At 48.8% G+C, this 16,237-nt stretch overlaps 1 protein-coding gene and 1 pseudogene across 1 annotated transcript; one reads left to right on the top strand and one right to left on the bottom strand.

Annotated features, from left to right (window-relative positions):
- Window positions 1–738: 738 nt before the first annotated feature.
- Chst2 (carbohydrate sulfotransferase 2) lies at window positions 739–3,926 on the bottom strand. Its single transcript, XM_052187636.1, has 2 exons — window positions 3,204–3,926; window positions 739–3,100 (listed from the first exon to the last, which is right to left on the bottom strand). The coding sequence occupies exon 2, from the start codon at window positions 2,916–2,918 to the stop codon at window positions 1,326–1,328; it is 1,593 nt and encodes a 530-aa protein (XP_052043596.1). The 5' UTR covers window positions 2,919–3,100; window positions 3,204–3,926; the 3' UTR covers window positions 739–1,325.
- Window positions 3,927–11,896: 7,970 nt separating this feature from the next.
- On the top strand, window positions 11,897–15,434 carry LOC127689650 (rRNA-processing protein FCF1 homolog; annotated as a pseudogene).
- The last annotated feature ends 803 nt before the right edge of the window (window positions 15,435–16,237 follow it).

Here is a 16,237-nt window from a genome sequence, read left to right as displayed (position 1 = left end):
AACATCATATCCTCAAGTCCCAGGGAAACTAGTTCCAATTCCTGCCCTTTAATATTATTAATTTGGATGGACCAGAGGAGAAAGAAAACCTAAAGTGGCCCTCCAGTCCTCAGTTAAAACCTGTTTGCTTTCGTATGCCTCTGATTACTGTGTCATCGACAAGAACACTCCAGACAGACATTTCTCTTTCCCCACTAACACACAGAAGTTGCTGCTGCCACCACCAAAAGTGCTCACTTTGTTTTGAAAACTGCATTCTAATCATCAAAACTTTTTAAACAATCATATGCTTTCGAATTGTCCTCTTTTTTTCTTTTCTTTTTTTTTTTTTTCTTTCCTGTACCAACATCAGAACAAATACACCAGTCTCTGCTTCCAGGTACCCTGCCTCAACTCAATACAGTAGTAATCAAAACTGAATGCCTTCAACTCTCCAGGGCTTGTTTCTGCCTTTTCGTATCAAAGCTGAACAGGAGAGTAGTGTATGCTCTTTCTTCTCTGCCCTGTTTGGTTTTGCCTGTAGATTTGTTCCATTCCTGGGCACCTGACAGGCCATGATTTACATGTGAGAAAACAACTCCCAGTTATAAAGGCAGAGGCTTCTCCCAGCTTAACAAGTAGAAGGCTGGAATTGCAGGGAGAGGTGGGTAGCAGAATCCACCTGAAGCTACAGAGACAAGCAACACTGGTGACTCCAGAGAAATGGAGGCAAATATTTAAAAAAAAAAAAGGAGAATATTATTTATTATCTTCTTTATTAATACTCACATAGAACCTTGCTGACACAAAAGTCTACTTTTGAAGACTGCCTCCTTGGTTTACCAGCCCAGTGAGGGCTTTCTGCTCTGGGGACCACTTCCCCCCTTCTCCACCCACCCCACCCCACATCCAAATTACTCTTACACATTCACAGATGCCACGAAAATTTTGTAAACAAGATTTGGGTTACCGGAACTTGATTTATCAACATTCCACTTCAATATGGAAGGGAAGAGGGAAAGAGGAAGAGGAGAGAGGGAAAAAGAGACAGGGACACGGGGCAATTTGTCAGAACTTTCAAGTCTTGCCTTTTCTGAGGTGTGTGTGTGCACGCACGCGCGCGCGCGCGTGAGTTGAGGCTGTTCCTTGAAATTCACTGACTCAAAACGTTGACAGCAAGTGACTGTGTGGTTATTTATATTATTATTATCATTATTTATATTTATATCTATAATAGAATATGTGGGTTTCCTCAGCTTGGGTCTGGGCTGTGTTTGTTTAAACACAACACCATCCTCTTTGTGGGTGTCTCCGGAGGGTGTCAGATCTCTCGGGAACCCTTCTTTTCAGAGCCGGGGCTTCCTGAGCAAGGTCTTACTGAGGTCTTTGACCTCCTCCGGACTGTTAACCCGCTCATAGCCCAGCACTGCCATGGGCTGGTAGCAAAACTCCTCCACCTGTTTGATCTGCTGGAAGGTGAGCGCGGTCCGCCAGGCATTGGCGGCCTGAGTGGCATTGCGAGCCGACACCACGAAAGGCTTGGAGGAGGAGCCCGAACCACTGGTCATGTTCAGGGCGAACTGTTCCATTTCGGGACTCACCAGCAGCCCCACAAAGTCATACACCCTCCGTAGGGTCTTAACGGGGTCTCCCACCAGATCCTCGTACCTCACCACTAAGTAATGTCCCTGCAGCCAGTCAGGAGGCTGCAGGGCTGTCTGCAGTGTTTTGGCCATACTGTTGCAGATGACCTCCATTGCACCCAGAGCATGATAGTCTGCTGGCCCACCCATACCCTCCTTCTTGGCACCCAGCTTGTGACCGGCAGCCTCCAGGAAGGGCATGCGGTGGGCTCTTGGATCCCGGCTTCGCACCACCTGTAGGCTTTCCCGGATGAGGCCATGACGGGAGCGGATGCGGGAACTGGCAACAGCACGAGGATCACGCACTAGGTGGATGACCTTGAGGTCCAAGGCTGGATCTTTAAGCAGCGGAGCCAACACAGCCACATCAAAGACCCGCACGCCCTTGATAACCAGCGTGCGGTACTTACGGCACTCCTCCTCGAAGCGTGCCAGGCGTTGAGGTGGGCACTTCTTGCACACGCGGTCATCCACCAGTCCGACGACCTCTTTGCGGTAGGCAGGACAGAGTGGAGAGGAGCACACCACCTTGTTAGTGGCTGCCCCGAAGATGCCCAGAGTGGTGAGGTTGCGCCCCCCACTGCCGGCGGGACTATACAGCTGGAAAACCGAAAGATCGCAGCGGTAGAGAGCGCTCAGCATGTCCCGCGCTGCCCCCTGCAGGGAAACCGCGTCCCCGGGGTACAGTTTTTGCCACACGTGCCACACGGGCTCGTAGAGGAAGAACACCTCAGGGTTCTGGTTGAAGAGCTCGCCGAAGAAGGATGAGCCCGAGCGCCACGTGGTGAACACATACACCAACTGCCGCTTGTCCCCTCCACCCTTAGTGCCTCGAGTAGCATTGCCCAAAGAGGCCGCAGCTCCTGCACTCCCAGCCGCTGCTGCGGGAACTGCCCCCACGCCGGCAGCAGGAGGGCGGTACGGGGTGCGGGGGTCCATGCGAGAATGAGCACGGGGTGGCGCTGCAGGAGGCGACCCCGGCCGTCCCCAAGCGGCCCCGGCCGCCCCCACCGCGGCACCCAGAGGCCCGTCGGGGTTGCACTGCTGCAGCGGCTCTTTATGCCACTTGTAGTCCAGGAGGTTGAGCATCGTGAGCACCAGCAGCAGTGCATAGCCCGCGCACAGCACCAGCGCCTTCCTGCGAAACACCTTCATCCCGAGCGGGGACGCAGGCCAGCGGCGTCCTGCGCGACGGGGCCACGGCGGGAGCAGGGCCCGCTGCACGGCGGCAGGCGCGGCCGGCAGCGGCCGGGGAAGCGCGCCCGGGGGCAGAGCTCGCGGCGAGCTGCGGCTCATCACAGGCACAGCCGGGGCCGGCGGCGCGGCGGAGGCGGCCCTGCAGCCCGGGAGGGGGACGCTGCAGGCCGGCTGCGGGCGCCGGGACTGGGGCCGCCGATCCGAGGCGGGCGCGGCGGCAGAGGCGGCTGGTCCCCGGTGCCCGGGGCTGGATCTCCCATGGCAGCGGCTCCGAGAATGACCTGCAAGGGAAAGCGGAGTGAATGGGTGAGCCCAGTCTCCCGTCCAGATGCCTCCTCCGCCTGAGTAACGCCCACCCTCTGGTCTGCGGGCTCCTCCACTCACCTGGAGCGGAGGGTGCGCCTCGGAGCGTCCCCCAATCCCCGACCGGCACACTGTCCGACTAGCTCTCGCCTCGATTTCTCTCCGGTTCTCTTCTGCTAGGGATCCCCAAGCCTTCGAAGGAGCCGCGGGACTCCGCTGCCCTAACCCTAGGCAGAGTTTTCCAGCAGCGGGCGCCCTGCACCCCGGGAGGGGAAACTTTCACCGGGCCCGAAGCCCAGCTCTGCGCTCCACCGAGCGCGGCGTGTCCCGGCTCCAGCGGCGTCTCCTCCAGTCTCTCGGGACCGCTGCTTCCCTCCCGGTTCTGGGGCACGAAACAGGCAGGAGGCGACAGTGGGGGGTGGCTTATAAACGTCCCAGCTCCAGGCTATTCTGCTCTCCATCGCTCTCTCTCGGCCTCCACGCAGCGAACCTTCCCATCCCTCCGGCGGCGGCGGATAGGGTGCAGCGCGGCCCCGCAGCGGCGGCTGCTTCTTCCATCACCTGGAGGATGTCCGGGCGGGCGGCTCAGGCGAGCCCCGGCGCTCCGCGGCCGCGGACTGGCCCAGAAGGACTCTGTACACGTAGCTGGAGGCAAAAGAGCGGGACCCCCCTCCCCCGCGCCACCGGCCGCTTCTGCCCTAACGAGGTCCCGAGGCAGAGGAAGCCCTCGCCGCGGCCGCACTAAAGCGGCGCCCGGGAGGATGCTGCTACCCGACTCCCCCTACGCCGGGCGCCTGCAACGCGCTCGGGCCGGCCTCTGCGCGGCTCCTGCCAGCCCGCTCGGGGTTGGTGCGCGCCGCCGTCTGTCGCCCCGGCTCCTCCCCTTCGCCGTGCTCCCCTCCTCCTCTGCCTGTCCCACACCCGCCCTCCTCGCAGCTCCAGACTCCCGCCGCCACCTCCTTAGGGGCTGGAGATGCGACCCGGTTCAAGGCGGCGCTGCCAGGGCCTCCAGCCGTTAGCCTTAGAACAGAGCTCTAGGTGCGCCCGGGGCGCGGCGCTGGCGCCTCTTTCCCAGCTCTCCTGCACAGCCGGAGACTTGGGTTCTCAGTGGCTGCACGACTCCCAGGATTCGCTCTGAAGAAGAGTTGGTGATAAAAGTTTGAGTAGAAATACCCACGACGTACGTCCCCACGTTCGTCCCCAGCTGTCAGCACTGGTGTCCCCTCCTAGGACGCAAACAGTGCCGCCCAACAGCTCTGTGTGCAGCGGGAACACAGTTCTGAAGCCTCGGCCCTGGTGCTAGCCCATTCCAGCGGGTTTGTGGTTTCTCCCTCAAAGAGGAAGTAATAAATCTTTCTGGGCCCGGGTCACTAAGGAGGCTTCAGAGTTTGCCTCTCTGCAACCTTTCTGAGTGTCCTGGATTTGAACAAGGCCACTAGGTTTAGATGATCCCCACCCCCACCTCCTCCCCGGCAGATGCTCCAGGCTTGTGGCTTTCCACCTCTGCTGACACTCTCTGAGACAGGGCTGCTGGGGGAGGGGTGGGCGCTTTGCTTTAATTTCTAGTACAATACTTGTCGAGTCCCATGACTTTAAAGAGGAAGAGATGAGATCAAAGAACTTATCGAAAAGAAAACGGTTTTAGACGTTGAAAGTTACTTTTTTAGTCTGATCTGCGTTGGTTTATATACTTTTCTTTAGCTGATGAGGGAATAAACTTCCACTGTAAAATGAGACAACTGCAGTAACCCTAGGAAACAACAGGATAGGTGGAGGTTAGAGGGCACATAGGAAAGATGACCTCAACCTAATGACCCTTCTAAATTTAAAGCGTTACCATTAATGGCTTTGTTTTTTCAGGGTATCTTACAGAATCTTCTGGGTACAGGGATTCTTGAAAAATGACTTAATTCAATTGCCCTGTGGCTTTAACTGGTTTGGTTTGGTTTCAGTTTGGTTTGGGGGTTTTGTTTTGTTTTGTTTCCGTTTTTGTTGTTATTGTTGTTGTGTATAGGTTTCATTTCCGGTTTTAAAACTTAAAAATAGTATGATGTGGGACCAGGGAAATGGTTCCATGGGTAAAGACACTTGCACCCAAGCCTGAGATCTGAATTTTGAACCCAGGAATCCTGACAGGAGAAGAGAAATGATCCCTAGGAGTTGTCCTTCAAAATCCAGTGTGCTCCCCGACACATCCATAATCCGCACCCCCATTCATATACACACAGGAGGCAAATAGGTAATACAAAAAAAGTGTTAATAGTTTGACCTGGTCCCATTTTCCAGAAAAATTCCATGTTATGAGTAAGGTTCAGTTGAAGTATTCCCTTATAGTTCTAATAAAGTAAGACATGTCTAGAACATATCTTAAACAAATTGGGGTGGAAGAGTAGAGCTCAGGTTTTTTCCCATTAATGTATTTATTTATTCACTTTCCTGAACACAGCCCCCCTCCTCCCAGCCCCCCTCAGACAATGTTTAAAGCATTCTTGTGTATAATATGCACGTGACACATAACTGATGTGAACGTGAGAGGACAACCTGTAGAAGTTGGCTCGTCACTGTGTGGATTCTGGAGATAGAGCTCTGCTGTTTGGTGTATTGAGCGTCAAGGACCTGTCTGGACTAAGTCATCTCTTAGTCCCATCAAGTTTCAGATGTAACATTCTCAAGTAGAGGCCTCACTCCACTTCCTCTGGGAACAAACAAAGCCTGTAAATGTTGCCAGTAGATGGTAGATGTGTTACTGGCCATCTCTCCTTTTGCCCACCGCCACCTACCTCCATTCCAGTGTTGCTTCAAAAGCACCTCCCCCTCCTTCCGCTCTTTCCACAGACAAACCTAAAGCTCTATTATTGAATGGGAAAAAGAACTGATGGAGGAAATAGGAATCCTGGAGGAGAACAACACTCCTGTGGTCTCCATCGCCATTCCAAGAGAAAAGCCTTCTAAGAGTTTGAGATTAATATCTGGGTTTGTGCTTACCCAGAAAGCCCTCAATTGCAGTTATTTGAGGTAAGGACCCTTTAAAAAAAAAAAAAACAATTGTTTGCATAGAAACAATTTCGATACAATTGTGTAACGCTTTCCTCCAGTTGGCAAAACAGTGACTCCATTTGTCAGCCGCCTCCACAGAGATGCTCCGCTGTGATGTTCAGCTGGCATAAATTCACAGGTTCTGGCATCCCCACCCTCTCCCTGCTTGCAAATATTTTACCATTTGCGAAGTGTCTTGATTAATTCCAAACTTTGTGACAGCTAATGATATCCAAAAACTAGACGATGCCTTTCTACCTGCATTTACCAAGGAATTTCTTTCCTTTTGGTCTAGCAATGACCCAGATATATATGTAATAAATCTTATAACAATTTCACTTGCAGGATCCCATCAGGCCACGAGGCTGTCATAAGTTTCAAAGCACTGTTCAGTTCATTATAATTTGATCTCCACTAGACTGTCCTTTGAGCTGTCCCATCTGGCGCCCCTTGCTTGGGAAGGAAACTGCTCCTGGGACCCCACTCTTGTCCTGCTCCTGGACAAAGAAGGGTTCTAATACTCTGCGGGGTGAGGCCAGAACCCAGCCTGGGGAATGGCAAAGATCGAGTGTTTTCTGTCAGAATCTGAGCTGGGAAAACATGTGAGGCTGGACTCAGGGTCTGGTTCCTCTCTAGGTCTGTGTGGAAACCCAGGGGGGCAGAAGCTCTGTCTCTGGGAAATGCTGTCCCTGAACACTAAAATTCGTTCCAACCTTTGTATTTTCAGCAATTTATGAGTTTCCAGTAACACTTAAGTGTGAACAATTGATTTTATAAGTCATAGTGTCTTCATTAGTCCAAGTGACTCCCTCATTTTATATGTTTGAGTATAATATGAATATACATTTATCTACCTATTACATAGACCAAGATACCCGGAGGTAGATACTCCTACCAAATTTAGCTTAGAAATTTAGGTGAAATGGTCACATCCCAAGGAGAAATTTAAAGAATGTTTTCCTTTACAATCTCAAAAGGAAATAGCTTGAATAATCTTGTGATTACTAAGGAACTTGGGCAGTCACTTAAAATGTTCCCACAAGAAAAACAACAGGCTCAGGGGGATTTAAAGAAGATACTTCCACACTTTCAAGGCCTAGGTGACTTCTATCTTATACAAACTGTTCCACACAATAGTAACAGAGGATATACTCTCCCAACTCACCCTGAGGAGGTATTAACTGGAAGGAGACAGGGTTGGGGGGGGGGAGCATATAGGTGAGGATAAATACATAATTTGTATAAATGCATATCAAATTATGGGGAAGACCAGTGCTCTGTAACCAAGCTGAGTCTATTCCAAGAGCATTAATGTCCACTTGATAGATATTAAGTACCCACAGAATATCAGACGCTGGTCAACTTCTGCAGGATACAAGTATGACACAGACAAGCCTGATTCCACCTTCATGGACTAGGAGATATTCAGTGCACATGAATTTAAATTAGTAAGATTGTTCTAAAGGAGGGTACTGTGGTAAAACCTGGGAGCAGCTACTTTATACTGGGGAGATGGCCTTTGAGAAGAAGGGAAGAATAAGGAAGAATAAGGTTGTGAGGCGTCATGTAGGTTCCTCGATATCTGATGCCCTCTTCTGGCTGCTGAGGGTACTGCACACACACGGTACACAATCAGGCAGGCAAAGCACCAGTACACACAAAATAAAAATAAGTCTTTAAAAACAAATAAACAAATAAAACAAGCACCAAGCACTCCTGTTGGTCCGGAATCCCATGGAAAGGTCACAGAGACCCCTAATTGGGGTTTGCCTGGCTTGCAATACAGAAATGGCTTCTTTAACTTTAAACTTTAAAATGCAGCCTGTTAAGAAGCCTTAAATGGATGTGAGAGGAATGTGCTCAGATTTATTTCTCTAAAAACAAGGAGCTAATTTCCAAGTGAGTCCCTCTGGTGTTGTCCTTACTGAAGCACACACACACACACACACACACACACACACACTGCGCCCCATGCCTCACCTGGACTTGCTCAGCTGACCTGATGCTTTCTCTTTGTAACCAGCCGTCTACATCCTGGGTCTCCCCTTTGTACTGGCGGTTGGCAGCAAAGCTTTAGAGTGTTGTTTTGTTTTGTCTCTGCTCCTTTCCTACTGAAACAGCAGTTCCTCAACCTGTGGGTTGTGACTTTTTTGAGTCAGAGGACCCTTTCACAGAGGTTTTCTAAGACCATCAGAAAACAGACAGATTTATATTATGATTCAAAACAGTAGCAAAATTACAGTTACAAAGTAACAACAAAAATAATTTTATGGGCGGGGATCACCACAATTTACTGTATTAAAGGGTCACTGAATTGGAAAGGTTGAGAAGCACTGGTCTAGACCCTAATTCAGTGGCTTCTTAAATACGTTTTCTCATGACCCCTATAAAGGAATTTTAATCCAGCAGCGTGGCTGTTCTGACAAGGGACCACATCCAAAGATTTGCTCTAGCTGGAATGCAGACCCTGAATTACAGTATGATCTACCTAGCATACAGACACGACCTTAGTGCACACCTTTAACCCCTAACCATGAAGTTAAGATTTGTTTGTAGAAGGAGGCAGCCATGGTTGAAAGTGATGTCTAATTGAGGGGCAGATAAAATGACAAATCAGAGAAAGATCTGACAGAATGAGTCAGAGATAGGATACGCCCAACTCACACAAGAACAGCACAGAAAAGAGAGGCTACTTAAGAGCAGCAAGAGAGAAGGGAGTGCGGTGCATGTATGACACTTTTATCGTCTTTCAGGACAGTTTTATCGTTTTACAGAGACACGTGGGAGAGTTTAACAAAGACAGTAGGCTGAGAGAGCAAGCCAGACACGGGTGAACACAGAACAAGACAGAGAGTGAGAAGGAACTGGAAGATTAGAACAAACTACCAAAGTTAGTATGAGGCCAAGCAGAGCAATTCAGTCAGAAGTGGAGAGCAGCCGGATTGAATCAGTCATATTGTGCGGAGGCTAGAAGCTTCCAGGCCTCGGCCTAGGGATAGCTAGAACAGAGAAGGAAATGCTCTGGGCTCAGCCCAAGCCATGTTTCCTCACAGCCTGGGTACAGCTCTCATCTCATCACTTCATCAGAGGAGGAAATAAAAGTGACATTTACAGGCCCCTTTCTGCCTGAGAAAATTCCATGTAACCCAAGATGCTTAGGCCTATAAACTAGTACGCAAGTCAAACGTTTACTGATAATAAATGACAAAATGCTTTAAAAATAATTCTTTGACACACACAAAAGTAAATTTGCATACCATATTTGTTACTAATTGAAACTTGGACAAAATTTCTGAGAAAAGCAACTTAATAAAAAGAGATTTATTTCAGGTCACAGTTAATGGATAGAGTCCCACGTGGCAGAGAAGTCATGTGAGCAGGACCCTGAAGTGCCTGATCGCATTGATTCCAGAGTTGAGAAGCAGAGAGATGGACATTACTGTTTTTATTCAGTCCAAGATTTCATCCCATAGAATGATGCTTCCACATTTAGGACGAGTCTTCCTTCATCAACCTACTTTGGAAAAATCCCTCATGAGCATGCTCAGAAGTTAGTTTTCATGGTGATTCTAAATCTCGTCAAGTTGACAGTCAAGGTTACACATCACACACTAGACATCTGTGTCTGTTCGTTCTTATAGAGAGCATTACGGTTTGGACTACACTTGATACTGCAAGACAGAGCAGCACATCTTCAACATTCTTCAGAGTTGGTCAATATTTGCATTTTATGATCATCAATGCTGAGAAGCAATTGCTCCACCTAAATACATAGTACAAATGGCAGAAAGCTGCCCAGGACCATCTAGAAAGGACTGGAAATCTTGTCCTAATCCCAAGGCAAGAAATTGCTGAACAATATTTTATGGTCAGCAATTCAAACAAAAATTTTTAATATCAAACAATCCAATATAAAGATAGACTGATTTCATACATGCTGATGAATGATTGTAGGAAAATGCTTTGTTTTTCCATAATGACAACACTCTTTTTCTGTAAGAGCAGAAAACTTTGCACATAGCGTAAAAATGCTGCAATTCATAATATAGGATGGTCTCAAATCTGAGCTGACGTTGGTTGGCATTGCATGATGTGACCACATGCTCATTGCAAAGCACAAAGTGTTGAGTTCAAAACCAAGCCTGCAGAGAAGTCCCATGACACAACACAGACAAGTGCTTCCAGAAACACTTCCCATTCAGAAGCATTTGATTCTGAATTCTTTTTAGCTCATTGTATGTTCTGATACATTTTCCTGTTGCCAAAAGTTTTTTCCAACACCACCCCTATACACACACACACACACAATCAGTTATGCAAGCCCACAGTTTAAGAAGCTGAACACTGGGGGCAGAAGCTAACTAACTGGAACAGGGACTGGTGGCACTGGAACCATCATCCTCTCTAGGTCCGCCAGCCATGCCCTGGCCTAAGGTAGACATCCCACTGGGTTCCACAAGCCCAGCAGCCTCTCACCTTTCCTCTAGTGAGAGAAGCATCCTATAATGCCATCTGGCTCTGGCGGAATCTTCCGTCTGTGTGCTCCCCCAGGGCACATGGACGTGGACGGTCAGTTAGATGTTCTTTCCATAGACATTTCATTCACTCGCCCCTTTCCTCATTCATTCTTCGATCCACTATGTAGAGGGCTTCTATCACATCTCAAGCTCTATGGATCTTTAGCAGAGAGACCAAACATGGGAAACATGTTTCCTTCTCATTCAAACAAGGGGACCCTAAGTGGTCTGACGTATTCTTTTTTTAAGCAAATCCCTTCCCTTCCCCAGGCCTGACATGGTCAAAATGTCCTAAGTGACCTGCTATTCGCTGCCTAATAAATGGTTTGTTTTCAACCAGGTTGTTTTTTCTGTCCCATTCCCAACCATCCTTACAACAGTGCGCCCTCTCTGAGTACCCTCTTTAAGTTCTGATGCACTGTGCCCCAGCCCTTCCTCAGTATTAGAGGCATCACCTCTGGCCCCTTCCCCTCTGCCTTGCTTCTTATCTGCCCCAGCCCTTCGCTCCCCAAGGCCCTAGGCATCCAGACCTATCTCACCTAGCAGCATATTTTCCTGGTAGTGTTTATTTCCCACGTGTAGGAGGAGGATGTGGTCACAAAGCTTCTCACCACAAGTTTCTGTTCTCTGTCCCACAAAACTATTGAGAGCTTTTATTATTTAACTAAAACCTCCTGTTTTAAAAAGGAGGTAGGGGATAAAGGTAGCAAGGAGATGTAAGGGGGTCCACAAAGACTTAAACAGGAAAACCTCACGAAAGCAAAGACATGGCCAGGTGAATCCATCCCAAGAGCGCCTGAGCAATTGCTACAAGTGAGTTGAAAAACTTGGCTCTGAGCTTCCTGAGAATCAGAGTGAAAAGAGAAAGCTTCTTCCCCATTGGCAATGGGCAGAGAGACCCCTTGGTGGTGGTGGTGTTCTTAGATCAATCAGGGGCAGGGCGGGGCAGGGCGGGGCAGTCCTTCGCTCATTCGAGCTTGATGCCTGGCTTGGTGGCCAAAGCCATCCTAGGCCTAGGATTCATAAAGATCAAATCCAGGCAGCACAGCATGGGAGGAAGAAGACAGACAAGAGACCTGTGGACCACCATGCCACCCACAGACCTGCCCTCCAGTACAGCCAGGCCATGGACAACCATGCAAGCATTCCCAGTGGGGATGGGATGTCACCTAGGGGGCCACCAGCCTCCTGGGCAGCCTGCAGCCATCGCAGTGTGTGAACATGGGTGGTGGTCAGATGGGGGAGAAAAAGAAGTGGAGCAACATGAGCACTATGAAGAAAGATGGAACTGGAGACTCCAGAGTGAAGAGGAGTAGCTTGTTGTCAGAGGTGAGCCCCATCATCGGAGGGCCATGGTGAGACCCCAGCCTGAGCTGCTCCTGAGGGCCATGGCGGAGTCTGCGGCTCTGCAGTGGCAGGGCTCGGGTCAATGACTGTGGCTCATCTTACCAAAGGGCACTGGGGATGTCCCTGGCAGTCACTGCGAACCACTGGTGGTCCAGGGGCTGTGCAGACTGACCCCGCCCCTCACTGGGTGAGGCACTCCGGGAGAGCCTACCCGCTTCTCACTAGCAGCACCTCACGGGAGAGCAGGCCCCTGCCCCTTGCTGAGGCAACCCAATGGAGCTGACCTGGCAGGAATGTTAGTGGGCCAGCCCTGAGAGCATGAATATAAGAGAGGTTACCTGCTCTCCCATATGGGGAGGCATTGCCTCTTTGCCCATGCCACCCACACCCATCTCTCACCACCCAGCGGAGACGACCATGGAGGCAGGGGCACAGGTGAGCCAGCCCCAAGGGCAAGAGTGCAGGAGAGCTGGCCCCATCGCTTGTCCGCCAGGAGGTGGAATGAGTACATTGGAATGATGCCTTCACTCCAACCTTCTCCCTCACCACCTGCAGTAGTCAGGAATCCTGGTCATGAAAGCAGATGAACTATCCTTGACCCTCACTGCCAACAGTACTCGGAGAGCAGGCCCCATACCTTGCCTGGGCAGCATGGTAGATGGTACGGGTGAGCCAGCCCTGAAGACAGAGCAAGGGAAAGCTGGTCTTGCTACTAGTCCAGCGTGAGGTGGCATGGGTGTGGGATTGATGCCCTCCATCCTGGTGACGCAGATAAGGAAGAGCTGGTAGGCTGACCAGCTAGCTCTGCTCCCTCCAGAGCCCTGAGCTGCCCGCCCCCCCAAATCTATGTCATCTGTGAATGCTTGGGACACGTGAAAGGGCCAGTCCTGCTGTTCCAAAGCTGCAGGATCTCCATGACACAGTGCAACAACAGGATAACCTAGAGGAGTCCTGATGAGGATTCAGTGTGGAGTGCGTGGGTGGGTATAGGGAGCACCCTCATAGAAGCAGGGGGAGGAGGGATGGGACAGGGGGTTTTCAGAGGGGAAACCAGGAAAGGGAATAACATTTGAAATGTAAATAAAATGTTATCCCCTTATAATAAAAATATAATAAAAAATAATATAATAAAAATAAAAATTTTTTAAAAAGGAAAGGAAGAAAGGGAGGGAGAGAGAGAAAGAAAGAAAGAAAGAAAGAAAGAAAGAAAGAAAGAAAGAAAGAAAGAAAGAAAGAAAGAAAGAAAGAAAGAAAGAAAGAAAATCCTCATACAGGAGGACTAGGAGAAAAAACTGGGTAAGAACAGATCTTAGGGTAGTTAAGCAACAGCGATTCTTCACCCACCCAGAAAGAGCAAGGAAGACAGACCTCTGCTCTCCAAGGAGGAAGGAAGCAGGTGAAGGAAGCCACGGCAGGCAATGATCCAGAAATGATCACTGATGGTTTGAGGCTGTTTCTGAGCAGCTACTAGCCCTTGCATAGCCTCATAGCATTGAAAGAGAGCTCATTCTCTCTCTCTCTCTCTCTCTCTCTCTCTCTCTCTCTCTCACACACACACACACACACACACACACACACACACACAGCTCCCCTAAAGCCCCACAGAGAGAGAAGCAGTTGGATTTCAGAGCCATTTGCTTTCTCCCCTGGAATTGGGGTACAAGACCCAACCAGTACAGCAGCATGAGGCCCTTGATACCAAGATATGCAAAACAGCATTTGCAGATTCTCAGAACAATTCTATCCCTCTCAGCGTCCCATGTGTATCAAAAGCAACAGAGGTGACTGCTTTGCATGCATTACGTAGAAGAAAGGGAAAGTTACAGCAGCATTTATTTGCAGTCACAAGGCATGGTTACACTGCTCCCCTACAAAGAAGGACATTCTGGGCATGCCCTGAACTGCACACAAAGGCAAACTCCATTCAGAGCAGTGTTACTTTAGCTCTTGAAACTTAATGATAAATCACTTTGCTGCAGCAGACCTCCATAGGGGACCCCAGGCTTATGTGTCCGATTCCTATGAAACATTGGTAAGTAAAGTGGAATGTACAACCCTGTGCATACTCTGCCTTAATATCACAGGACGGAAATTGCAAGAGAGGAAAGGATGGAAGAAAGTAGCTGTGCAGACGCTGGAGAGATGGCTCGGCGGTAAAAGCTCGTACTGTTCTTGTAGAGGACCCTAGTTCAGTGCCCAGCACCCATGTCCAGTAGCTCACAATTGCCTGTAACTCCAGCTCCGAGGTAAACTGATGCCCTCTTTTAGCCTCAATAGTACCTAGCCTCATGTTCACGTGCACACACACAAACACATAGACACACACCACACACATACACACACACACACACACAGAGTCTTAGTTACTTTTCTGTTGCCATGACAAAACATCATGACCAAGGCAACTTGTAAAAGAAAGCATTCAATTTGGGGCTCACAGCTCCAGGTTAGAGTCCATAACCAACATGGCAGAGAACATGGCATCAGGCAGGCAGACATAGCACGGGCACAGTAGCTGAGAGCTTACATTTGATTCACAAGGCACAAAGACAAAGAGAACTGGAAAAGAACTGGGCTTTCGATACCTCAAGGCCTACCCCCAGTGGTATAACTTCTCCAACACACCCATGCCTCCTAATCCTTCCCAAACAGTTCTACTAAGTGAGGACCAAATATTCAAATATATGAGCCTATGAGGGCCATGTGCATTCAAAGCACTACACACGCTTAGACATAATTAAAAATAAAGAAGCAGGGGTGCGGTGTGGACATGGGAAGCAAAAGAAAACAAGGAAATATGTGGCTATGAAGCATAGTCTCAGAGATGAGAGACTTTAAAAGGGGGATAGATTAAAGCCTAAAAAGAAAGAAAAGAAAGATCCCTGTGCACTGAAGGAAAGACAAGTCCCCCAACACCCTTCCTGCTTACTCCTCCAGTACAATACACAACTGGCTCCACCTTACCACATCCTTGTCGATACCAACTTCATCAACTTTTCCATTAATGCCAAACTGGACTTTGTGCAGCCAATGATGGACTATCTGTATACCAAAGATATCCCTTGTAAAACTGACTGTGTAATGGCTGAAATTGAGAAGTTGGGACAAAAGTATTGAGTGACACTAAGGATCACCAAGGATCTATGATGTGACCGATTGCCATGCACACACAAAGGAACCTATGCGCATGACTGCTCTGTGAAGAGAGTGACTAGTGTTACATTGTGGCCACAGTAGAGAGTAACTCAGCATAAGTGCTACATTGTGGCCACATTGAGTGGTTACATTGACACAACCTCAAATGAAGCATCTGGAAGGTCCCTGGAGTTCCTATGATGTACATCTCCAACCAATAACATATCAATTCAGTATCAAGAGGATGCCAGGTGATCACGGAGCCTCTACCTTCTAAATCTTTCTCCACAAAATTCACCTGACGTTCTTGGACCAGCTTTCTCTCTTGTCAGTTAATTAAACACACTTTTTGGTTTGGTTTTTTTTTTTTTTTCAAATGATAATAAAAGAAAATAAGGCAAGTGCTCAGCCCACTGTCTTAGTGGCTGTCTGGTTAGTCCTCTCCTCCCTTCGTCTTCTACCTCAGTGCCCAAGTTCCCAAAGTTCTGTATCAACTCTTTCTTTGTTCAAATCTTACCTTAGTGACATGCCCAAATAGCTGGACACATTTTCAGTTCAGAATATAGTATGCATTTTTGGGCCGATGCGCCCTCAACCAGCAAACCTTTCTTCTTCGTCACGACATTACACATAGTCCCGCTTACTTCCAAAGAGCAACCTTTCAGCCCAAGTACAGCTCCTGCCACTTCCATTTCTAGAGCACAGAATGCTTTGTTGATGTGCTCTTTCTGGCTGCCTTGTTACTGTCTATTTTTGTGCCACATTTCATTGTTAGAACTCAGCTTCTTCTGCTGGAAATTCTCTACTGCAAGCTCATGCCCCACTTAGAGTTTTGGAAACCATCTGCATCTTAAAGTCATAGGTCAAGTTCCAGGTCAAAGAACACCTAAAGCCCCTAGGCTTCCTGGGAAAATATTTTACTTGTCTTCATCTCCAGCCAATATCCACTTGGTAACTTATTTCAGGATCAAGCTGATATGATGAAGTATCTGTGCAACATAAGAAAGTGGGAATTTATGACACTTCAGTATGTTCTGATTTGTGTGACAAGCATTCGGTCTCATCTGGATTCGCTTTCCT

Source organism: Apodemus sylvaticus, chromosome 7, assembly GCF_947179515.1.
Source record: "Apodemus sylvaticus chromosome 7, mApoSyl1.1, whole genome shotgun sequence".
In the NCBI taxonomy this organism is placed as follows: Eukaryota; Metazoa; Chordata; class Mammalia; order Rodentia; family Muridae; genus Apodemus; species Apodemus sylvaticus.
Note: the sequence above shows the minus strand (reverse complement) of the source record. Positions and strands in the feature narration are given on the sequence as shown.